Genomic DNA, 25,270 nt, shown 5'->3' on the forward strand with positions numbered 1-25,270 from the left:
ACCTCACCATTGATGAATGATCCAGGGTTTAAACACTATAATCCTGTGGTCACTATGCTTTGTGTCCTCCAAACAGCCCGGAGGGGCACACTCTGCTGAGATGGTGAAACATCTGTCTTAGCCTTCTTTTTAGTCCAGGTAAGTATTGAGTGCTTCCGTATGCTGAGGACCATGTCAAGTAATTTGGGTGAATTGTGAGTTTCAAATAAAACCTTGGTGCCTTTCCTCAGGACTTTGTTTGGGAATGTGAACATCAGGACTGGACCTGCCCATAGAAGCCCTAAGTGGACATAAATAGAAAACTCCTAGGCCTTGCAGCACAGGGCACAGATAAGGGGACCCTGGTGCACACCTTAGGCCTCTGTGTCTGACTTGCTGAGGTGCAGGTTTATGGTCTTAGAAGTTGCTTCCTAGGAGTAAAGAGGCTAGAAACACAACAGGTAACAAGCCCACAATTCCTGCGCTTCTTAGACCTGCAGACATCTTTTGCGTGGGGCTGCCTAGATCCCTCTGAGAAAACACAGGCATTGGGAAGCTGTGTGTGCCCCCTGCATCTTTTCCTGCTGTGTGCCTCCTCTGTGTGCACTGCTTTCTAGCTGCTTCTGGGGTAAACCAAAGTTAAGTGACTGAAGTTAATCCAAATTGCAGTTCTCAGTCTTTTTGGAATCCAGACTAGCCCTGGGGTTTGGGGCAGCCTAGGAAGAATAGATACAAACTTTTGATAAATAAAGGAAAGTCAAGCTCATTTGACATCTCTTTTATGCACGTGTCTTCACAGATAAGACAAGGTTGACACTAGGCGGGCGGGCGTTGCAGTTCCTGAGGGCCCCGCCACTAACCAGCCCTGTGAACCGCAGAGTTTTCTTTTCCTTATTTGTAGAAGGGGTTGGGCTGGAGCTGTGATTCCCACTCACTGGTCCACAGACTTGTTCCAGTTGTTTAAATGTTCACCAGTCCCAGGTAAAATGAAAGAGAAAAGGAGGGGAGGGCGATGAGTTTTGTCAAAAAGCTCGGTGTGTTACTGATCCTGGCTGGAGGTCTTTCCAACTCGGTATTGATTATCAGTGTCCTTTATTTTATGGAATATGTCCTTCTGTATCCTTTGTTTTGTGAAAGGATAGTACGTTGCCTTCTTTGTTGTTTTGCGTGTAGTTGGTGAACAGTACACAACACTGTCTCTTCCCAACATTTTTTGAAAGTGGGTTGGGGTTGGGGGGGGTGGTGGGAATCTCTGCAAGTCCATTGAATTCACAAGTCAGAGAACTGCCAGGTTAGTTGATTTTGAAACTGAACAGCCTTAGCGTTTCCAGTGTGTGGAATGGGGATGGGGAGAGTTGGCTTTCCCTTTCTTAGCTGTAAAGTTTGGGTTTTGATTAATTTCATTTTTGGTTTTATGATATTACCATGAGCATATTAAAATGTGAGTGGAGCCCGCTTTTGGGGAGGAACAGGGTCATTGTGGGGCAGCATCTCGGTCCCTTGTATCAAGGCCATGCACATGTTTTCTAGGTCATGGGTTTGGTAGGAGCCTTACTGCTGGCATTCTCTGCCTCTGCACACCTTTTAGCTCTCTGGGATACAGATGAGTTCTTGGATACTTGCATGCTTGCCTTTGCTGAATCCTAGAAAACCTGATTTATGTGCCCATCAGCTTTTCGACACAGGATCCTGGGTACATTGGGTTGTGGATTAGCATTACCCTAGAGATCCTGTTAGTTCACACTCCCTTGCAGTATGTCAGCTCAAAGAAATGCTGCAGACATGGGCACCTCTCTGTCCTCTTGGGAGGGAGAGCCAGAGGGCTCAGCAAACAACCCAGTGACCTATGAGAATCTTGGAGGCAGTGGGAAGGAACTGAAGGAAAAATATTTTAAGCAGATTTTTATACAATTTGACAGTATTAGAAAGCCAAATCATTGGTGAGTTCAAGGCCTAGCCGCATCTCTGCTTGCTGTGTGACTTCGGGCAAGCCACTTATTTTCTCTGGGGCTCTTATTTTCATCCTGAATAAAAATAGAAGGCTGTTATCTCTCCTACATTTATTTGATTATTGTAAGGTTACTTGGCTAATGTATATAATTTGTTTTTTTTTAATGAGTTACTGTGAGCTTTGACAATGGTAAGATGCAAATAAGCTTTATTCCTTTATTCAGTGCACTAAGTGCCTGGTATGTGCTAGGCATAGTTCTGTGGAATGGGATACACTGGTGAGAAAACCAGACCCTGCCTTCAGGAAGCCTACCTTCTAGTGGAAGAAACAGACGAGAAAACACGTTAATAAGACAGTGAGGATGGGTGCTGTCAGAAATAGGCTGGTGTAAGAGAGTCAGGGGAGGGGATTTGAGGAAGTCTCTGTGAAGGAACGGTGGTCCGGCTGTGACCTGAAGGCTGGGGAGAAGCCAGGGCAAGGGTGTTCAGGCAGAAGGGAAGCAAGTACAGGGGCTCTGAGGTCACAGGGAGCTGGCTTGCTTGAAGACTAAGAAAGGATTGCATTGTGGCCGGAGTGCTGTGACTTGTAATAGACTCGTGGTTGACTTCAGAAGGTGTGGAGTAACCTCAACTACCTTTCGTGCTTTTCTTCCTATTTTTCAAACTTGTTTGTCTTGGGGAATAAAAATTAATTTACAGATATGTTCAAGATTTTAAAATCATTCTTAAAAATATCTTTAGAATCGGGGCGCCTGGGTGGCTCAGTCGGTTGAGCGTCCAACTTTGGCTCAGTTCATGATTTCGCGGTTTGTGAGTTTGAGCCCCGCATCGGGCTCTGTGCTGACAGCTCGGAGCCTGGAGCCTGCTTCAGATTCTGTGTCTCCCTCTCTTTGCCCCTCCCCTGCTCATGCTCGTGCGCTCTCTCTCTCTCTCTCTCTCTCTCTCTCACAGAATAAACATTAAAAAAATATCTTTAGAATCTAGAAGGGAGAATACAGTATAACAGAGCGTGGGCTGTGGAACCCATGGTCCCCTGGGTTCTCATGAGCTCTGTCACTTAGGAGTTCTCCAGCCTTGGACAAGTTACTCTGTCTTTTTGAGCCTCAGTTTTCTTACCTGGAAAATGAAAAATAAACCCTGAGTCCCATCCATCAGAGGATTATGATGAAAATAAGATTAAAAAATGTTTTTGAAACTTTTTAAATTCATTTTTTAGAGAGAGACAGACAGACAGAGCACACGCGGGGAGGGGCAGAGAGAACCGGGCTGAAACCTATGAACTGCAAAGTCATGACCTGAGTCGAAATCGGTTGCTCAACCGACTGAGCCACCCGGGCGCCCTAAAATAAGATTTTTTTTAAAGGCAATGTTAAATGTGAGCGTGCTTGGGATGTTTAAAGAGCATGGCTAATGGGAAAGAGGACGTCTTGACCCTAGGTTGCCTCTTTGCATCCTAGGCTTGTTTGGCTGTCCATAATTGGAGACTTTCAGACAAGATTTGCTGTGATTCAGTTGAATCTGTGTTCGCTTGCAGGGGGAACGCCCGTGCCGGGGCCGTGTCCTTTGAGTGCAGTAGCGATGGTATTACAAGGAAATAAATGAATAATAAATGAAGGGCTCTGAGGTCTGGCTGCGCCTGCAAGATTCCTGTGCATAGGAGGCGGCAGAAAGGAACGGCCTCTCCGTGCCGTGTCTGCAAGCGCGGGTGGGCACGCTGCTGGTGCCTCTGGCAGAGCACAGGCTCTGGTGTCTGGCCCCCAGGGTGGAAGCCTCGTCCTGGGTTACTCAGGACCAGCACTGGGATGGGACCGTCCTCAGAGTGCCACCCCAGCGCTTGGTGGTGTGGGGCACTTACTGTGCCTCTGATACCTCACTAGCCCCGGGGATACAGCGTAGACTGGGCCCTCCGGCCCTAACACCCTGGCTGGGAAACAGACTGTTAAGTAGTGTCACAGCAAGAAGGTGACAGAAGTACTTTCGTGGGCCAGGTAGAGGGTGTAGTAGGAGCACGTGGCAGGTACCGGACCCAGACTCGTTTTCGTTTTGCGGGATCCAGGGAAAGCTCAGGAGAAGCGCCATTGAAGCGCATATCCAAGGATGAATTAGGCGGGCTGGAGTGTGGGATGGGGAGAGGATTCCAGGCAGAGCATCCTGCAAGGCTGTGGCTCGTCTGAAGTGTGGCCCCTGAGGGGCTGAGCACTGAGAGTGTCTGGTCTTGGAAGGAAGACGTGCTCCATGGTAATGGGTTTGGATTTTATTCCCACGGCATGGGAGGCCGTCGAAGGGTTTACCCGGTCAGGTTCTCATTCCTCAAGGGTTGTTGCAGCTGCTCTGTAGAGGCTTTCCGGGAGGGGACAGGAGTGCCAGAAGGACGGCCATCTGGAAGGCTGTGAAGCCCAGGCAGATTGACGGAGAAGCCCAGGCAGATTGACGGAGAGGAGACACACACGAGGGTTAGAATCCACAGGACTTGGAACTGTGACCAGCTTCTCGGGCAGTTTCCTTTTCATGTAACCAGTCAGCACACAATCATGAGCTGCGGTGGTGGCCAGTGTCGGCTTTACCATGAAGCTTCAGAGCCTCTGCCTTGTGCTCTGGGCCCCAGGAGGGGCCCTGGCAATACGTCCTGTGCTTGTATGTTCTCTTGAAATGCGCAAATGCAGGATGGCTTAACCACTCTCAATTAAGACCTCTGTCCCTCTCAACCCTGACTTCTCCTCTGGTCGAGTGGTAGGTGACCCCAGGCATTTTTGGGGTCCTCTGGTGGGAAAGTTGATCTGGGACTGCATCTGGCAGCATATTAAAAATACATTGTGTGCATGCCTTTTCATCTTTTTCTTAACAGGCCTCTTCTTACCCTCACCCCCAGTGCAAACAGCAGGTCCCACAGAACTGAATCTGCCCTTGGTGGTGGGTGTGACTTTTCCCACCTGTGGCCTTAGTGGCTGGCAGTGGTAGCAGGAGCCAGCAGCTTTGCTCCGCGTGGACGGAAGGCATACGAGGCCGTAAGAGCCACCTGCAGGTGTCAAAAGGGCTGACACAGAGATTGCTGTGTGTACTTCTTTTTCTCCAGGTAGTGCGCGGCATGGGCAGAAAAAAGATTCGTTTGCTCTATGTCAGGCATTGCTCTAAGCATTTCATGTAGTGACTCATGTAATCCTCAGAGACAAGTTTATGAAAGAGAGATTATTACCTCCATCTTACACATGAGGCTAGTACTGGTTAGCAAGTGGGATCTAATCCCACGGGGTTTACCATCAGAATCAGGCCACACGGGCTGCGACCAGGGCAGTTCCTCAGGGTCGCATGCTCAGAAAGGCTTTGCGTTAGGTTGATTGCTCTACTCTTGTCATCTTAAAATTCTTAAATCAGTTTTGAACGAGGATCCCTGAGGTTTCATTTGGCACTGGGCCTTACAAAGATAGGTCATCAGTTCTGGTCAGGGTCCATGCTGTTCACCTCTCGCTATCTTACTCTGATGATAGAATATGGAACAAGGCACCTCAGGATAGGTAGTGAGTTCTCCGTCCTTGGAGATATTCAAGCAGAGGCTGGCTGGCCCTTTGGCAGAAATACTCTAGAAGGGACCTAAGTGCCCGCAGGGAGGAAGGGGTGGGGGGAGGGTAGAAGGTTGGAGTAGACAACTTTTCATCTCTGAGATCTGCTGAGCCCTGGCAGTCTATGATTCTGTAACTTTCCCTTCGACAACTTTACAGAATTCACAAAACAGAGGAAACGGGGCCTGAAGGAAATGGTCTGCTGCATAGCATTTTGTGAAAAAGTGGGACAGTTCCCCAAGGAAAGAAATCCGTGGAAGGACACAGAACCTGGAGACGTTTCCTTAGGCAGCTGGCAGTGGCAGCTTCACAGCCTAGCACAGGCCTGCCTGTCGCTCCTCAGTAATGTCCCCACCAGCTGCAGATGAAGCAAATGAGCATTAAGTGGGGGAACCTCGTGGTCTGAGTGAGCCTGCAAGGTTCTGCCTGCAGGTCACTGGTCACAGCAGCAGCTGTAAACACTGTGCTCAGGGCAGCGCAGATGGGGCTCTTTCTGAGACCACGAGGTCACTTGTCCTCTGAAGCCACCCTCTCTGCGGTCTTTCCCTGCCACCTGCAGACATAAACACTGCTTTCAACTTCAGTGCTAGAGGGACCTTTGAGAGTGATCTCCCTAGGAGTTCTCAGCCTGTGTTTTCTGCAGCCCCAGTGAGTGAGTGAGTGTGTGTGTGTGTGTGTGTGTGTGTGTGTGTGTGTGTGTGTGTCTGAAAATGGAATTGAGAACAAGGAGAACACATGGCCCTCTAGGCCCTCTGTCATGGCTCTACCATTGACTGTCAGTTCTGGGACCCTGAGCAAGTTACTTAATCTCTCCTGAATCTCAGTCTCTGCCTCTGTGAAGGGGACATGAGGGAATGCGTGTTAGCATGCTTCCTGATAAAGTTGATCTAGTATCTTCTCTAATAGCACGACTTGTACAGTGCCTAGGGCTTTTCAAGGAGCTTTTCACATATGTGATCTCACCAAATTGTCCTAACAGCCAGAAGGTAGTATCGCCCTCATTTCATTGATGCAGGAACTGAGACTAAAAAGCCAGGCCTGGAAGTTCACAGTTTCATCATAATAGGGCTCTTGTATTTTCTAAAGGTTTGTCCTGGTGTTCGGTGTGCTGGTGACAGGATCCTGCAGGCTGACATTTGCGTCGTCCACAGACTTCCATGAATCACAGTGACGTTCTGCTGAGGTGGGGGGAGCCCCTGATGTGCACCATGTGGGGTCTGCTTTGGCTGGAGGGAGACTGGGAGTGTCATCCAGACCCTGAGCTCGAAATCTCCAGTCTGTCACTCCAGCCAGCTGCGTGACCTGGGACACATGACTTGACCTCTTGGAACCTGAGTTACCACATGTGTGAAATAGAGATAATCATAGTAGCACCTCCTGCATGGGCCGATTGAGAGCATTCAGTGAGATAATCCATATAAAATGCATAGCCCAGTGACTGACCCAATATGCCTTATATGCCTTTGCTGCCATTACTTCTATTATTATAATTGTTACCATTTTCACACTAAACGTATCCATCTTCAAATGAGCCACTTTCCGTATTTTGGCCATTATGCATTAAACACATTCTTAATAAACTCATTTTAGGCTTGAAATGGTAGGCTCTTCTGGTTTTCTTTTTAGCATCTGTTAGAAGTATTTTTAAAAGCTCTGTCTGAATTCACAGGGAGCCCCTGTAAATCCACTTGAAAGCGGATCTCATCACTAAAACCCCACAAAACACCTCGGTGAGAATGGAGGAGTCGGGCTGTAATTTACGGCGTCCACTTCTCGCTGCCATTTGGCATTTTGCAAACTGCCACTGCCATTAGCCATCACTTTTGAGTATTTATGATCTCGTGGTTGAAGCACTTTGATTCTCATAACAGAAACAGGGTCACATTTAGAAGATGTGCCCTACGCCGAGCTGGAAAATGAGATCCCCCGGGGTGGCTGATGGATGGGGCCGCACAGGGAAGCGTGGCCTGCCAGCCAGCCTGAGCTGTGCCCTTTCCCTACACCCCGCTTGGAAGCCGTCTTTATGTCTCAGGCCTTAGCCTGCCAGGCCTGGGCTCTCTGCTTGGCAATGGCCAAGGGCCTGGGGCAAAAAGACTTGCAGCTAAATACCACACTGTTTTCCACACGGATGCCCTTTACAGCCATGAGGTTGGCAAAGATAAAGCTAGGATTTGGCAGGAATTCCTCCGTGGTCTTAAACTGGTTCTTTGTGTCCCAGGTAGTGGGGGCAGATTGTGGATATTGCAAGTGGGGAAGTGTGAGGGAAATACGGCACCAACATACTAAACTGGCAGTGGGAGAGACACCATCCCCTACTTTGGGCCTCAGTTTCTCCTCTGCTAAATGGGAGGATTTGGTCTTGCTGAGCTCTGAGGACCATTCTCCTAGCCCGTTGAATCTCTTGGTTCCCATGAGATGCTTGGCTGCTAACTCATACAGGAGTTTTGATAAGTAGAGTTGAGGGTTTTCAGAGGAGGAAGGAAATCGCATCTAAGTTGCAGTAAAAAAAAAAAAAAAAAAAAAAAAATCAAGACATTCACTGTGTATAAAAAGGAGCACTGTCTCCGTCACTGTGTAATGCATGTTATGAGAGTCTGTTCACCAGAAGAGCCTGTGAGAACTTAGACGGGCCCCTTCTCCTCCTAGACCCATTTCTCCCCCTGCAGTATCCGTCCAGGATGCCACCTTACGCTAAATTGTGCCTCTTGGCTGGGACAGTTTCTTAGAGTTTGCTTGTTTCTGATGACCTTGACAGTTTCGAGGTTGAGTATTTTGTGAAATCTGATTTTGGGTTTGTCTGATGTTTTTCTGCTGTTTTTAGATGAGAGTTATGGATTTGTGGGAGGAAGGACCGCAGATCAGGCTGCATTACATCAAGGGCACATACCATTTAACATGACTTCACCCTTTGATGTGGACCTTGATCACCTGGCTGAGGTGGCGCTTGTCAGATTTCTCCACTGTGAAGTCACTCCTTTTCATGCTGCACTCCCTAGACAGAAGTCCCCAGGTGCACCCCACCCTCTATTTGGGGGTCATGACGTATTAGTAACGACTCCGGACGTGCCTGGCGCAGTGTTGGTGACCCGGGATATAGAGGTGGGTAAGAAGTGGGCTCTGCCCTCAGGGTGTCAGGGTCTAGGAGGCAAGGCAAAAGCGCAGGTGTGCTGTCATAGGACCTGTGCAGCCAGAAGGTTCCCTGGGAGCACGAAGAAAGTCCCCTCGCACCAGGCTTTCCTCTTTTATGTTTTTGTGCTTTAAGTGAATTTTCCTAATGCCCTCCATTTCCTTCAGCCATAAAATTTTAAATGTTAAAAAAAAAAAAAAAAGAGTCTACCTTATTTCCTTTCCATACTTACCCTGTGACTCCTGGATGTTATTATTGTTTGACGCATTTGCATTGCACTTTCCCTGTGTTGAAAGCATTTTTTTAGTCACTAATTAGTAATCCACATTAATATGCAGATTGAATTAATCTATTTTGGGCAGAAGTTTGTCTTGAAGAAACCAAGTAGCCGAAGTGTTATTCCTCCCCACCTGCACCCTCTGTGGCTCCCCCTGCACTTTACCCCGATCATTATTCGGATTATTGCTGTGATTATTAAGCGCAGAGGGAGCACCGCGAGGGTGTGCGGTGCTTGGAAGAACTCCGGGGAGGGCGCGGCCCCGCGCTCTGGACTCTGGAGCTGCGCGCCGGCTGCCATGGGGGATTCATTAGCGCTGGGAAACTGAAATTGGTCTCATAAATAGTCATCCTCGGGAAACGGTTTCGGCTCTCCTATTTTTATTTTAGTTGCACTAAGCTAAATTCCTCCCTGGCTCTGTTATTGTCTGAGGTGGTTGGGCTTCTACCTTCAGAAAAAAGTGTATCCTCACTAATAAAACTACCATTTATTGAGCTCTTACTATGTACCAGCGGCTCAGCACACCTTCTATTTGATTCACAACAGCCTCCTGGGGGAGGTTCTCTTCTTTTCCTCCTTGTAGAGGGGGCCGCTGAGGCTCAGTGAGGTGAAATCCTCAAGGCGGTAAATGTCAGAGCTGGGATGTGTACCCCTAACTGTAGGGTTTCAGAGCCCTCCCTGTTAATGCCTCTCTTTGGTCCACATTCAGGGCCTTCCCAGCCTCACTGCCCGCTCTTCCCTGTGTCGTCACATCCCCTTCTCATCAGTCTCAGGTGAGCAGAAGGCCTTCCCATGGTGTTTCATTTCTGCCTCATTGGAACTCTGCAGGGTAGGTACTGTTTCCATCCCCATTTTATTTACTTATTTATTCATCCCCAGTTTAGAGGCCAGGCTGGCTCAGGAGCCCTCTGCTACAACAAAGGAGGTTCTCTGTCCTCCCTTCCGCCTACCTGCCCTTCAGTGCACAGCTTGGAGTCACTACCCTGGGCAGGAAGGGTCTCTATCAGTGGTAGCCATTTGTTGAACACCACTTATTTGGCTAGTGTTGGGGTCGCAGGTGTAAACGCACCATCCCTGCCCTCCAGGAGCTCACATTCCACTGGGGGAATGGAACACCTTCAGCTCCACATGTCCCATTAACTGGGCACTTCTGTTTCTGGCCTTGTAGTAATAGATGTCTGTGTTTTAATAAGCAATTACTATATGTCAGATCTCTACTCACAGATTGATACCCCAGACTCCTGGTCATTTCCCATACCCTTCCTGGGAGGTAAGTTTATTGGAGTCCCCATTTAACAGGTGTGGAAACTGAAGGTCAGAGAAGACCTAAGTGCTTAAAGGAGAGACATTCAGGATATGGCAGAATTGCTGTGCAAACCCAGATCTGTCTGAATCCACAGGCCCCCTTCTGAGTTAGTAGTATTTCCTGTGTGTGTGTGTGTGTGTGTGTGTGTGTGTGTGTGTGTGTGTGTGTGTAAGCCTACACTTAACTAGATATCAGGTAGAGGATTAGGTTAGTGAGGGACACAGTCCTGAATAGGATGTTATCCCTGTCCTTCTGGGCCTACAGGATGATAGGGTGACAGACACAAAAATAACCCTCAAATGATAAATGCTACAGGGCAGTTCCTGGTTCTGGCTGACCTTGGGCAAGTCTCTTCAATACTCTCAGCACATTTTCCCACCTATAAAACAGTGAGGAATACCTCACAGGTTTATGGTAAGCCTTAGAGGAGAGAAAATACGTAAAGTGCTTGGTATGTGGTGGGTCCAGTAAATGGTAGCAGTTAGCACAGAAGTGTTAGTGAGACCCTAATTACAGGTCAGAGTACTCAGTGAGGGTCAGTTTGATACAGTTTGGGGTGTCCCAGTCTGTTGGTTATAGATCTACAAAGAGATGCTTAAGGACATGGCCCATTTCCAATGGTTTTGTGTGTGTGTCTGTGTCCTCGGTTGGGTGTGAGTCTCCCTAGTACATGGAAGGTGTATACTCAACATCTAATAAATGCTCCCTGATTGAAAACAACAGTTCTGTTCTGTGGCCAGTGAACAGTCTGGGAAGTTGGGGAAAAGTCACACGGGGGTAGCTTATTTATAAACCTTATTTAGCAACCCCAAGTGTCAACAAGAGATTGGTTGAGAAAAGGGAAATTCCAGGCCGGGCACACTGAGGTCTACAAAACCCAGAAGGTGCCGTTTCGGTGTGATGTGTCACAGGGTTAGATCTGGGGCTGACTCCCTGTCAGCTCCTTCCTAGCTCTGTAACCCGGGGCAGAACATGGCAGAGCCTGAAGTGTCCTCATCATGATTTGGGTGAAAAATACTTGCCTTGCAAGACTGTGGAGATCAAATAAGATAATGCTTGGAATGCATTTAGCATAGCTCTCTGGTGCAGAGCAGAGCTTAAATGCTCAGTAAATGGCTGGAGGTGTTACTTTGAGGGGGCTCCTTGCCAAGATTCTGAGCCGCACAGAATTCTGTCTGATGGATGGTGTGTTTCACATACCTGTCATTTTCACTTTTGACTGAGGTTCTTTCTGGAAATGTCCATGGATAGAATGTATTCTTGCCAGCTAGATGAGGCCCCTCTGGAGACACCCCACCCCAGCCCATTCCTGAGGAGTATGAGTTTGGAGTTTGGCCATTCCTTGGAATGCTGGGCCCCAGCTGGGGAGCAGAGCTACAGGATCCGTCAGCCCGGAGCCCCTGGAATGTGGAAAGAGACATTTGGAGGGAGATAAAGGGTATTGTAGAATGCTACAAAATACAGATAAGCACAAACACAAGAAGATAATCCCCAGTGATTATGACCTTCCAGAGATAACCACAGTCACATTTTGGTATCTATCCACTCATATTTTTTGTTATTGTTGTTATGCATCTTAGTTTGGGCTGCTTTGACAAAATACCACAGACTGCTTGGTTTATAAACAACAGAAATTTATTGCTCACAGCCCTGGAGTCTGGAAGTCCAGGATCAGGGTGCCAGCACGGTCAGGATCTGGTGAAGGCCTCTTCCATGTTGCAGACTATCAATTTCGATTTCTCGTTGTCACCACAAATAGAGAGCCGATGTGATGGTATTTGGAGGTGGGGCCTTTCGGAGGTAATTAGGTCATGAGGTTTGCACTCTCTTGAATGAATTAGTGCCTTTCTTAAAATGCCGTTAGACAGCAGTACTCTTTTCCCAAAGGATCTTTGAGAAAACATAACAATAATTTCTGTTGAGTGCTTACCCTGTAGCAGTCACTACTTAGGGAATTAACTATAGGGACTATTTTAATCCCCACAATGACCCCATAAGGTAGAACTACTATTGTCCCTGTTTTACAGATGAGAAACTGAGGCACAGAGTGGTTAAACAGTTTGCTTAAGGTCACATGGCCACTAAATGAAAGAACCAGGAGTCAAAGCCAGGCAGACTGATTCTGGTTGTGCATTATTAACTGCTCTGCAATATTGCCTCCTTTGGATGAATCTCAAAGAGAGGAGAAGCTGTTTATGGGGGAAGGGGCTGAAGCCTCCAAGAGCACCCAGTCCTACGTTCAAGAGCACCCAGACAGAGAGAAGAAGAGTCACATCATGTGCTCAGTGAATGCTGTATTTCTCCTCTATCTGCCATGTGCACTGCAAAGTGCTCAGAAGAGAGTGGGGGTAGAAGGCAAGAGAGTCATCCCTGCTTTCTGCTCATGAATGGCACTTAAACTTCTGACATGTTCAAGCTCTGAGCTCTTAAGAGGTGTTTAGAAAGCTTCTAGTTCATCACCCTGGTTTCACAGACAAGGGTCACAGACAAGGGCCCAACCAGGGAAGGACGTTGCCAAGGTCACCCAACGAGGGAGAGGCAGTGCCAGGAACCAGAAGCCAAGCCTCCAACCCAATGCTAAGACCATGACCATGACCACAAACTCTTGGTTTTCATTGCCACATTACACACCAGTTGGAGATGAGAAGGCTCATTTCCTCCTAAACCCAGGGCTTTGCCCATGCTGAGAACCGAATGGCCACCCAGTGATGGGTGGATTACATTGTGAGAATCATTCACACAAGTCTGCTTTCCTCATTGCATAATCACAGCCACATTTATAGGGGAATCATTCTAGCCCCGCTGTGAAAATGAGATGGGATTCCAACCCCTGAAAGGCTTTCTCTGAGGAACATCAGAGCAGGTTTGTTCTGTGAGCCCAGACTGGTGAAATTGGGGGAGTTCAGTGTTTATCCATTTAATAAACAAGTTTAGAGTACCTCCTCTGTGCCAGGGAGGGTGATAACCCAGCAGTCAGCAGGACAGCAGATGTGAAAACATATAAACCCCATAAGGTGGCACAGGTGCTGTGAGGGGAGCAGGTGCAGCAGCCGGAGAGGGCACACGCAGGGGCAGTCATGTTTACCTGAGAATAAGACTTTGAGCAGTCACCAACTCTGGGCTACATCTGGGAAGTTGAACGTGGACTTATTTGCCAGGCAGATGGGGGGGGGGGCGGGCGTTCCTGGCAAGGGACAGAGCACGGTAGTGTGAAAAGCCCACCATTTTTGTGTTCCCCAAAGTAATTGGGTGTAGCGCAGGGGAGGAGCCCAGAAGTAAGATAAAGATTGGGGTGCTAACCACCAGGGGACTGGTGCATTCTGCCCAGGAACTGAACCTTGACCCCAAAGACCGTGGGGGAGCCAATGCAGGGAGTTAGGAAGCAGCCAAATGAGCAGCTCAGCTTTGCAATTTTAAAAGCTCACTGAGCTGTCATCTTGGAGAGCAGAGTGGAGGCCAGAAGACGTGTTTGAAGACTTGCGTGGTGGTTCAGGAGGACGAGATGAGGGCCAGAACCACCACTGTGGCAATGGGTATGGGTATACAAAGCCAAAGAAAAGAGGCCAGATGTGGGAGCAGTCGGAGAGGCAAGAGTCAGCATGACTAGGTCACCAGTAGGACATAGGGAGGAAGGGGCAAGGGGACATTGAGGCTGGTAGTGACAGCTGATGTGTGCTGTGCACTTAACCTGTGTACCAGGCACAGCGCTGAGCACCCGGCGTGGGTTATCTCATTTTAATCCCCAAGACAGGCGCCATCTCTGTAAACTTGCTGTCCTCGAGTCACAGCTGAGAAAATTGGCTCAGAAAGGTCACAACCTGCCCACTGTAACAAAGAGAACAAGTCAAGGAGCTGGGGTTTGAACCCAAGCAGTTTGCTTCCTAAACTCCTGCTTTGAACTGCACTGCCCCGCGGTTGCTGGGGTTTCTGGCTTTGGTCACTAGGTAGATGTGGACACTTTGCTCTAGTGTTGGCCATGTAGAGGAGTCAGAAGGGGAGAGGGTGCCCTGGTCTTATCGTTCCATATTAAGAACAGAACTGTTTTGGGCTCAGATAAGTTGCTAGGATGTATGCAGCAATACTAAAACTGGTTATGGATGGTTTTGAAATCGCTCTCAGTAGCTCCGTGGCTTTACAGCTTTGCTTCGATTTCTGATGCAGTGGGAGGGGCACTAGAAGAGGGGGGGGTGCTCAGACCCAGCCTGCAGGTTAGCCTCTACTGGTTTCCAGCCACATGATCGATCCTAAGTAAGTAAGTCACTTTAGGTCTCTTTACTCCCCTACATAATGAGGTGGTCAGTCTTGTCCGCATGTGCATGGAAGTCACCTGGAAAGCTTGTTAAAACAGACGTCTGGGACCTACCCCAGAATAGTGATCCTTAGGCCTACAGTGGGGCCTGAGAAGTTGCATTTCAGGGAGCTGCTGATGCTGTTGTACCGGGAGCTAGCCTCAAGCACCCCCGAGTGGTGGGTGCTGTCTCTCTTCCCTTTGAGCTTATGGCCCCACTCCAGTGGGCACAAACACGCCAGGCACGTGAGTGCACGCTCCAGTACAGGTATAGAGGACACTCAGCCCCAGGCAAAGAGCACTAAACAAGTGACAAGAGTGGCACTTTGAAACGATAACAGGATGCAGTCCACCCTGCCCTCCCATCCTCTTCTATTCCTTCTCATTCTTTTCCCACCACCGGTGACCCCAAGTCCAGCCCCCTCCCCAGAGTAATCTGTTTCCCTGTGGGGTTTTCAGGAATGATGGGTCAATGGAGGAACCCTACATCCCAACTGTTGTTTGGGCCAAGACACTGCCCTGAGCAGTTGATGAATGGACACGCAGGGCAGGCATCCTCTCTGCAGATCTCAGAAGCTCACCAGCCTGAGGGGTGGGATTTCTCATAGAGCAGCCAACAGACCAACCTTCCACCTTGGTTGCGGTGGCCTGTGGCCTGAGTGTTGCCATGGGGTGAGGGGAGGAAAAGCTTCTCTCTCGCGCTTTCCCCGGGGTCACCTGTCTTGCTTCCTTGGCCTTCAGGGGCACATAAGGGAAGGCTTTTTTCTTGACCACACTCTGGGCATGGGCAGCCTCGTGCCTCTCTGTGACCCTGTGCCAGAGATCTGATGAAAAAATTTCAGGGAGACAAATGGAGATTACATGGAAATCAATCACGCGCAGCTGGTGTTCTCTGCAGGCAACTGTTCAATTTTATTTCCTTTTCATTTTTCTCCCCGTTCCCTGGGATCAACTCCTTGAAGAGCTTGACACCAGCCAGAGTTGTGTGATTAAGTGGTAAACTTAAGCTGGCTGCTAGAACCTTCTGTGTGTTTCTACGAAGTGGGCGATTGTTCAGGGCAGCAGTTGGGTCATAAGTCCTCTGGACCACTGAGGGCATGGGGCCTTTTTAAAGGCATTTTTTGAAGTCTTACCTATCAGTGCCTAGGGGAGCTTTTTAAATTATTTTCCCTTAAAACCCATTTATAACTTTGGCTACTTTGGGCTGCAAGTAATGGAAGACCCAGTCATTTAAATGATACAAAGATCTATTAGCTCACATAACAAGAACCTTGGCAGAAGGGCACCTGTAGGATTAAGTAATTCTGTGGCTCAGCAACACGATCTGAGATTTGTATTCCTGCCGTCTTTTGGCTCTGCCATACTCAAGCATGTTCTCCCATGTTAAAGTTCCTCATTGCCCCCAGATGGCTGCTGTAGTTCCAGACATTACATGTAGGCACAGAAATCTGTAGGATGGATAACTGGACAAAATCAGAGTTCTTTTAGGAAGGGAGAAGGGGCTGGGGTGAGAAATGATCACTGGAGTAACTTAATCTAGGTATCAATCCTTGTTTAGAAACATTTACCCTTTCTGTTCTGAGTTGTTAACATCTTCTACAGGCATAATGAATGAGACTTTCACAGTATGCCCTCAACTTACTTTTCTAGTTTTAATTTCTTACCGTTCTCTGCGTGGAGCCATTGGGTAGCCAAATAGGACCACTTGCTGTTGCCGGAATGTGCCATGCATCTCCTCTTTCCCACTTGCCTTTGCTTGGGCTGTGCCCTGAATCTGGAATACACCCTTTCTATGATCCCTGTCTCGACACAAGACATGTCCAGGACAGGGATAGAAATAGAGCCTATCTGCGGTGCCTGGATGGCTCAGTCAGTTGAGTGTCCTACTTTGGCTCAGGTCATGATCTCATGGTTTGTGATTTCAAGCCCCATGTCAGGCTCTGTGCTGACAGCTCAGGGCCTGGAGCCTGCTTTGGATTCTGTGTCTCCCTTTTTCTCTGCCCCTCCCTCGCTGTACTCTGTCTCTCTCTCTTTCTCAAAAATAAACAAACATTAAAAAAAGAAAGAAAGAATGAAAGAGAGCCTTTCTTTTCTCCCTCCTGTCCCTATCTTTGAAAAACAATCTTTCCATCATAAAACAAAATCCAGGATACAGAAAACCATACAAAACAACTGCAGGCTTAAAGAATTATGTAATTGTATTCTTTGATGTTTAAGGCCAAACAGTGAGAAGGGTTTGTGACACACTTTGTAGTCAAATACCGGGTTCACATATTTGTCTTCAAACACTGTCACGCTGTTTGGACGGGACGGCTTGATTCCTCCTTGTTTCGTAGTTGACCACAAGTGATTCTGATGTCAGCATTTCTGCATGGGCATCAGCAGCCGTCTCCTGAACCCAGATGCTCCCATCTTCCCTGGTCACCTTATCTGTGCCCTGGCGAAGGAAAGAAAGAACCCTGTTTGACTGGGCAGTGCTTCCTTCACGGTGTCATGCACTATCTCTTGGGTTTTTCTACCAACGTTCTGAAGTTATCACTCCCATTTTAGACATGTAGAAATGGAAGCTCAGAGAGGGTTAGCAGTTGCCCAGGGCTGTTTATCTGGTCAGTTACAGAGTCCGTTTTGAATCTCATTTGCTGAACTTCAAAACCAATATCTTTTGACTTCGTTATGCTTTCTTGCCCTTATGACTATATGTTTATCTGAGTAGAATTGTCTGACCCTGGATCTTGGAGGTTAGAAAGCCCCACTTCATCTTAGGCTTCCTAATATTCCCTATTTAAAAAAAAAAAAATATGTATTAGGACTTTTTCAGTCACAAGTGACAGAAACTCATCTCAAACGGGCTTAAGCAAAAAAGGGACTTAACTGGAGTATGTAAGCAGAAGGATGGGGAAAGTACTGCCTTCAGGCATGGCTGGCTCCTGGGGCTGAGAAGCCTTCAGTAATCTCTGCTTGGGACTGGTTGCTTCTCCTCTGGCTGGCTCTCCCCCTCGTGGTGGCGAGAGGCCGCCAGCATCTCTAGGCTTCCTTCCTCCAGCTTGGCAGCTCCAACAGAGAGAGAAAGGCTCTTTTCTGATCTTTGTAATCAAAGTCACTGAGCTGATCTCTGTGTCCACTCTGGGCCATGCCCTTGTCTGTAAGCCTTTTACAGAGATCAGGAAGGTACCATACTCTTTGTATAGGTCAGGTCTCTACTTGTGGAACTGAGAGAGAAGCCAGCCCCACCCCCAGACCTCATGAACTGATGCTGGAAGAAGGCAGGTTCCCCAAGATCTAGGTGTAGGTTCTAGAAAAACAAAGGAACGAAGACTGAGAAGGCAATTGCCTGCTTTTGTATTTAAGACAAGAGATATTTCAGTGTTAAGTGTCGTAGGGACTGAAAAACACCCTTAACCAGGATCTTGGCTTTCCAAGAAAGAAGGGCCAAATGCAGAATTTTAACACCACTTCAAAAACAGGTAATCTGTTATCAGCAGTTCAGATATTCTCTTTAAAAAAAAATAAAAGAACCGTTGGGACATTTGCCAAACCCACACTTTTCAAAATAGAAAAAGAAAGGGCAGGCTTGATTTTTCCCATGCATAACTAATATATGTACAATGCCAATTTCCTGAGGTCTTAACACAACTTCCTAGTAGAGCAATGCTTCATTTATCTGACATCATTAGGGAGTGAGGTTTTCTGGATGAGTGGGATTCTGCATTTGTGTTTTTAAGATATAAATCTGTAAAAAAAAAAAAAAAAAGCAAAAAAAAAAACTTTCTTGAAGCACTTCTTTGTACTAACAGAATGCACTGATATGAGGAATATAAATAAACATTTCCTAAGCCATTTAAACATCATGCTTCTCTGAAGTTAGGATATATACCAGTAAGTATGAGAATCCACAGCATAAACATGGCTCTTCTTTTCTGGACATCATTCAGGGGTGGACCAATAACTGTAATGTTTATATGAAAATAACCGTAAGTACATTATGGGGTAGAATGCAAAATTCTTATGAATTTTATAGATGAAACCTGAGTCGATTCGGTTACTAGGCAGATTCTACCTTTTGCTCCCCTCCCATCCCTGTATCCTTTCACCAACGTGTCCAAGCTGCAATGTTTTTTTTTGTTTTTTTTTTTTCCCTTCCTAAGTGTATATTGTCTTGAGCTATTCTCCATCACTACTTGGTCTTTACTTTATTCTAGGGAATAACTGAGCATTGCCAGGAAAAGCTAGATAGTCAAGTTTTTTAAAACGAATAGCATTAAAATTCACACATATACCTAAATCAGACTTGGCACGACAGGGGTTCTGTTATTTCTCTATATACTTTTTTTCATATTTGAAGATCAATCCAAAATTCCAATTATATTTCTCTCAGATGGTGATTTTTTAAAACTTCATTTAGTTCAGAAACTTTTTTTTTTTTACTTTTTATTTTGAAATCATTTTAGATTTACAAAAAATGGTGCAAAAGTATTCCTTTGTACCCTTCACCCAGATTCCCCTAATGTTAACATCTAATACAACCATAATACAATTATCTAGACCATGAAGCGACATTATTAATCGATCCACAGACCTTATTTGAACCTTGCCATTTTTTTCCCCACTAGTCTTTGTTTTTTCTGTTCCAGGATCCCACATTACATTTAGTTGTCATGTCTCCTCAGTGTCCTCCAATTTGTGACATTTCTTCAGTCTTTTGTGTTTCATGACCTTGACGCTTTGAAAAGAGCGACCCATTATTTTGTAGAATGTCCCCCAATTTGGGTTTGTGTGATGTTTCTCATAATTCGTTTGATGCATTTGGGCAAGAACACCACAGAGGTGATGTGCCCTCCTCAGCTCATCACATCAGAGATACATGGCGAGTTATTACCAGCAGTGTTCGGATGATGTATGCCATGGTTCTCCAGCATACAGTTACTATTTTCCCCTGTGCAATTAGTAAGTATCTTGTAGGGAGATAACTTTGAGACCCTGTGAAAGTCCAGTTGTAGGACATTTTTCTTCAAAGGATGTTTTATGGGAAAGCCTAGCACAGGAAACAGGTAGAAATGAGGGGTTTTTATTGAAATAGACACGGGATGGGGTTGGCAGCCCAGCAGCCTCCACCCGCTTGCCTCCCCAACACAACCCCTGAGTCACCTCTGTTGAACCCATAAGCCTCTGTGGAATGCCGTGTGAAAATCACGGCTCTGGACTGTGGCGTTTGGCTTTTGGCTTTTACGACACCTACACGTACGCCGTGAGCCCTTGGACTCAAAATATTCCACAGGATGCTATTCTTCCAAACTGAAAAGAACACAGTTAGATTTAACTTAAACGACATGAGGTACACCTAATGCCAATCAGCAAACATTTATTTAGCATCATCTGTATAGCAATCCCTGTGCTAAATCCAGAGAATATAAAATCCACAAAATGCAATCCCTTCCCATGGATCCTGCATCTTTTCTTTCCAAACAGTGAGAACTTCATAATCTAGACTGAAGAAAGAAACGTGATGGGAGAAAAGAAACAAACCAACAAACAATTTGGCTTTTTTTTTTTTTTTTAGGAAAGAAGGATACTTGAGGTTTTGAGGGTTGTGTTTTGAGTGAGTGCAGAGACCATTTTGACCTGAGTAGCCATCGTATATTGGTCAAAAGCAATTACTTTTCCTTTTGAGCAGCATGTGTACTTTAATGGGGCGGGGGGGAAGAGTTGAGAGAGACCGTTTTAATGCCCTCGGTCCCCCCAAAAAGAGCCACCTTTTGGTGCCTTTGATTTTCCTTCCCATATTTGAAAGACTCCAAATTCTTGTCCTTCATGGATGAGGTGTTTGAGCTGTCCGTAATTACATTATTATTCCAGACACTGTCTGATGCTTCTTGCTGAGGAGGGAGGATTAGGCCGAGGAGGGAGCGTGCACCCAGTCATCTGCCCTGTGCCTGGCAAAGGAGATTATGCCTCTAGAAAGGAGGTTTCTGGCTGAGGCTTTGTTACTTAATTAGTCTCCTGTCTCTTTTCCCTTTATGACAGCGGCAGGATCCAGGATGCACCCCCTTTTTAGATGAATGCAGTGCCTCTAACGAAGTTTTATAATCGCTCGTTTTAAACAAATCAGAAAATTGTCAAAACCCCTGTAGTCACGGGGAATTCAGGGGGTAGGAAATAACTTTTAAAGGCATATGTTTCTCGAGGGAGTAAAGTAGCAAATACCATCTCTTTAAATTCTGTTTAACATGAAGCGTTTATTGACTGTTCATGATGGTTCTGCACAATTTAATGCTCTTTTAAGTGAATATTATTTAGCTTCTTCACGCAAGTCGATGCAGACTTGTGGATCTGTAAATTTAGATGCTGATCACAACCAGAAGTCAATGTATAAAACGGTTACAATTTAATTAACTGGTAATAGATCTTATGCAATGTCAGGTTAAAGGGAATGTATAAATATTGCTTTATGAACCAGCCTTTGCAGAAAGTGTAGACACCGGCCATTCTCTCTCTTCTCCTTCTCATGGGAAGAGTTATGGGATGGCCCGATTACTGCAAAGAGTGTGAGGTGGTGTGGAAGCGGGGCGGGGGGGGGGGGGGGGGGTACTGGTTATTAAACAGCTGTGTCCAGCCAATCAGCCTGCAAGAATTTGACTTCAGAGGTCAATAAAGATTCCTGACACCATTAATTTCATTTTATTAGATGCCATTGAAACGCATCAATTCATGCTTTGTCTTTGTCTTTTGATGGAGAAAGGAAGAGAGACAGTTTTGAAGGCTCATAAGTAGATTTGAACAAAAGAGCAAGCATTAGTTCAGCCTTGCAGGTGGGGAGACTGGGAAACTGAGGCCCAGAAAGAGGGGGACCTGGCCCTTGGCCCTGTCTGACAGCACTGCATGCAGTTGGTGAAGCCAAGGACCTCAGAGAGTTTACCCCAAACCCAATATCCCTTAGCAGCTTTGCCCTGATTTCTTGTCCCTTTAGGAGATGAGGCCCTTGGGCACTGGAGCTCATTTGTTCGGCAGCTCTGTGTTAAGCACCAAGGGAAAAAGCGTCCGGCTGCCTTTCTTCCACCAGCCAAGTTGGCCCCAGCTGAGAGTTTTATTCCTACTACCTGAAGCATATCTGCTCCACCTTAAAAGACCGGGAAGTGGGGCGCCTGGGTGGCTCAGTCTGTGGAGCATCCGACTTCAGCTCAGGTCATGATCTCACGGTTTGTGAGTTTGAGCCTCGTGTCGGGCTCTGTGCTGACAGCTCAGAGCCTGGAGCCTGTTTCAGATTCTGTGGCTCCCTCTCTCTCTGCCCCTCCCCCGCTCATGCTCTGTCTCTCTCTCTCTCTCTCTCTCTTTCTCTGTCAAAAATAAATAAACATTAAAAAGAAAAAAAAAAAAAAAAAAAAAAAGACCGGGAAGAGCCCTGGACTAGGACTAGGAGTCACATGATCTGTGAACCTGAGACCAACCACTAGCCCAGGTTAGACACCCCTGCGCGGACTTCCTGCAGTTCCCTCAGTTTACCAGCGTTCACATTTTGTTGTTGTAGCTCATTTAATTATCCTCCCCACCCAGTCCGACCTATCTAGCTCACCGCCGTGTCCCCTGGGCCTGGGGTACAGCACCTGACACACAGTGGATGCTTCGTGACGATTCAAGAATGAGTGGATTCACCTCAGATCTGCAAACCTTCTTCTGCAAGATGGGCGTGATCACTTGTTCGCTTTCTACCCCATGTGGGGACAAGCGAGCTGACATTTGTGGAAGAGCCGTAGGTACTACATGAACGTGGAGAGAGAGTTCTCGTGAGTCACTGGCACTATTGTAATGTCCTAGGCTGTAGTTCTATCGCATTAGCTCCTCTTGCTATGATTACCTTTTGGCGAGAATACATCTAAGTGACTGTCAGTATCGTGCCTAGAATGAGAGACTCCCAGCGTTTAAAGACACCTCCCATGTATTCCTCTCCCCCCATGTTATGGATTAGGGAGGGGCCCAGAGAGGTTGATTTACCTGCCTCGTGTCATGCAGACAATCTGTGGCTAAGCCAGGAGTAAGTCCCAGGATCCCTGATCCTGCCACCCGCCACTCAGTGCTTCAAGGCTTCATTGCTCTTGGAGAAGCTGTGGAGAATTTAATTAGCTCCGGTCTGAGATGTGATACATGGCAGAGCTCATTACTGTCGGGAAGCTGGTGGGTATCACTCTGCAATGCCGTCCCCTGTTACAGTTCAGTGCCCCCAGTTAACTCTGGCAGTCAAGACAGCCCGCCGGCCAAGTATCCTGGAGGGCCACTTTCAACACAGAAACCCAGATTCTGCAGTGCCCCTCAGATGCACTCCCTTCCACCTTAGCCTCACCTGCTGCCCTCCCCTGAAATGGCTGCTGATGCCAAATGGAGGCCTTAAGTTGTTGAGAAGCATTTCCTAGTTAAGAGGCACGAGATCATTTTGCTTGGCACTAAGCTGGGCTCTGACCAAGAACTCTTAGAAGTCAACCACCAGAGGGGCGCCTGGGTGGCTCAGTCGGTTGAGCGTCCGGCTTCGGCTCAGGTCATGATCTCACAGTCTGTGAGTTCAAGCCCCGCGCCGGGCTCTGTGCTGACAGCTCAGAGCCTGTAGCCTGTTTCAGATTCTGTGTCTCCCTCTCTCTCTGACCCTCCCCTGTTAATACTCTGTCTCTCTCTGTCTCAAAAATAAATAAACGTTAAAAAAAAAAGAAGTCATCAACCAGAGACTGCTCCCAAGCTGTTGATGCGGTGAGCAAGAGGAACGTGCTTTATGATCCACCAGGATCATGGAGGAATACCTTTTCTGGACTAGACTTTGTTTTTATTCTTTTATTGCCAACACCAGGAAATGCAAAAGGAGATTGGGGAGCAGGTGCAGATTAAAGGAAAACAGAAGAGACATGACAAGTAAATACAAGGCAGAATCCCCAATTGGATCCTGGTTTGAGGAAAAGATAACTGTAAAAGCACTTTGGAGACAGACAGTCACAAGTGTTGGCGAGGAAGTAGAGGAATTGGAACCCTTATACATTGCTGGTGAGACTGTGAAATGATGCAGTATCTTTGGAAAACAGCGCCCAGGTTCCTCAAAAGGTTGAACACAGTTGCCATGTGACCCAGCAATTCCAATCCTTGCTGAAACATACATCCACACAAAAACTTGTGCATGGATGTTCATGGAAGCATTATTCGTAGCAGACAAAGGGTGGAGACAACTGAGATGTCTGTCAACTGATGAATGGATGCACAAAATTTGGTTTATCTGCAGTACTGTGGAATATCATTCGGCTGTAGAAAGGAATGAGGGACCGATACCTGCTACAACACAATGAACCTTGGAAACATTATGCTAAGTGAAAGAAACCAGAAACAAAAGGTCACCTATTGCATGATTCCATTTATATGAAATGTCCAGGAGAGGCAAATCCATAGAGAGAGAACATAGACTAGTGGTTCCCAAAGACTGGGGGGAGGAAGAAATGGGGAGTGACTGATACTGGTACAGAGTTTCCTTTTGGGGTGATGAGAATGGTCTAGAATTAGTGGTGAAGACTGCACAATTTTGTGAGACTACTAAAAACCACTACCTTGTACAATTTAAGAGGGTGGATTTTATGTGATTCATGTGCCAATTAAAAAAATTAATAAAAATAATTTGAGAGACAGTGGGAAAATTTGAATACAGAGTGTATATTAGATAATAGTTGATATCAAGGTGGTAATGGAATTGTGGTTATATAGGACAATGTTCTTTTGCTTGTGAAATGCGTACTGAAGTACTTAGCGGTCAGGCATCATGATGTCTGCAATTTACTTTCACATGATTCAGCAAAAACTGTATAAAGAGGTTGGTGCGCAAATGTGGTAAATACTAATAAGTGGCAAACCTAAGAGAAGGGTATACTGGTGTTCTTTTTATTATTCATACAACTTTTCTGTTGAAATTGTTCAAAATAATAGGTTGGCAATTCCTCACTTTTTAAAGTGAGGTGGAAATGTTAGAATACTGAGGGACAGAGACAATTTAAAGGGCTTTTTGGCTTTCTGCCATGACCCTTTAGTCTCTCTAGCACAAGGCTAAACAAACACTGGTTTCAGCCTTCCCCAGAGGAAATTAATTCCTTGTCTGAGCAGTGCAGACCCCCACTCAGCTCTTAGGGAGTGCCTGAAACCACAGCCAAACATTGCAAGCCCACCTGTCAACTTCCTGACCTCCAATGGGCAGAAGTGACAGCCAAGTGGACCTCCTGCCCCCCACAGCTCCCTCTCTGACCTCATTCCAGGGAAGGGGAGGAGCCTTGGTGGGCAGACTTTTTTTCTCTCTTCTCTAAGGGAAACACTGAAAGATAGCAAGTATAATTTCTGAAGAGCAAGTGTTCTCAGTGAGTTTTCCAAACCTTACGTGTTCTTCCCTTGTTGGCAGTATTTATATTTTGAGAAGGGATGTTTTGGAACCTTATGGTAACTTGTCCAGTCCCTTATTTCTTTGTCCTGCTCCCCCATATGTGAAAGAACCAGCAGGGTCTCAGGTTATCTTTAGACTCATGAAGGAGAATTTGACCACATCAGTTCCGGAACAAATGGGAGGAACAATAGTGGAGAACATCAGACCTCAGAAGAAAGGGACACCCCTGTGGAAGGTGCCTCAGAGCTGCCCTGTTTCCTGATGCCGATGAGACCTTCCTTGAGAGAAATCCATTGCCCTCACCCTCGTGCCCACGCACAAAGTGTAGTCAGGAGCATTTGCGAAAGCTTTAAACCAACAATTGCTTTTATAGTCTGCAGACTGATTTTTCAATGTGCA

At 46.7% G+C, this 25,270-nt stretch overlaps 1 protein-coding gene across 3 annotated transcripts in view; it reads left to right on the forward strand.

Moving 5' to 3' along the window:
• GALNT10 (polypeptide N-acetylgalactosaminyltransferase 10) overlaps positions 1–25,270 on the forward strand; it is a 226,692-nt gene that overhangs the window by 38,970 nt on the left and 162,452 nt on the right. Inside the window, exon 1 of one of the 3 annotated variants that reach the window (XM_086700177.1) lies at positions 8,016–8,585. The exons of the other annotated variants lie outside the window; for them this stretch is intronic. Coding sequence (XP_086556303.1) covers positions 8,382–8,585 — 204 coding nt within the window. The 5' untranslated portion in view covers positions 8,016–8,381. Of the gene's footprint in view, positions 1–8,015; positions 8,586–25,270 lie in introns of those variants that run through there. 3 annotated transcript variants of the gene reach the window in all.

Source organism: Puma concolor, chromosome A1 (genome assembly GCF_028749965.1).
Source record: "Puma concolor isolate L17-30 chromosome A1, mPumCon1.1.hap2, whole genome shotgun sequence".
NCBI lineage: Eukaryota > Metazoa > Chordata > Mammalia > Carnivora > Felidae > Puma > Puma concolor.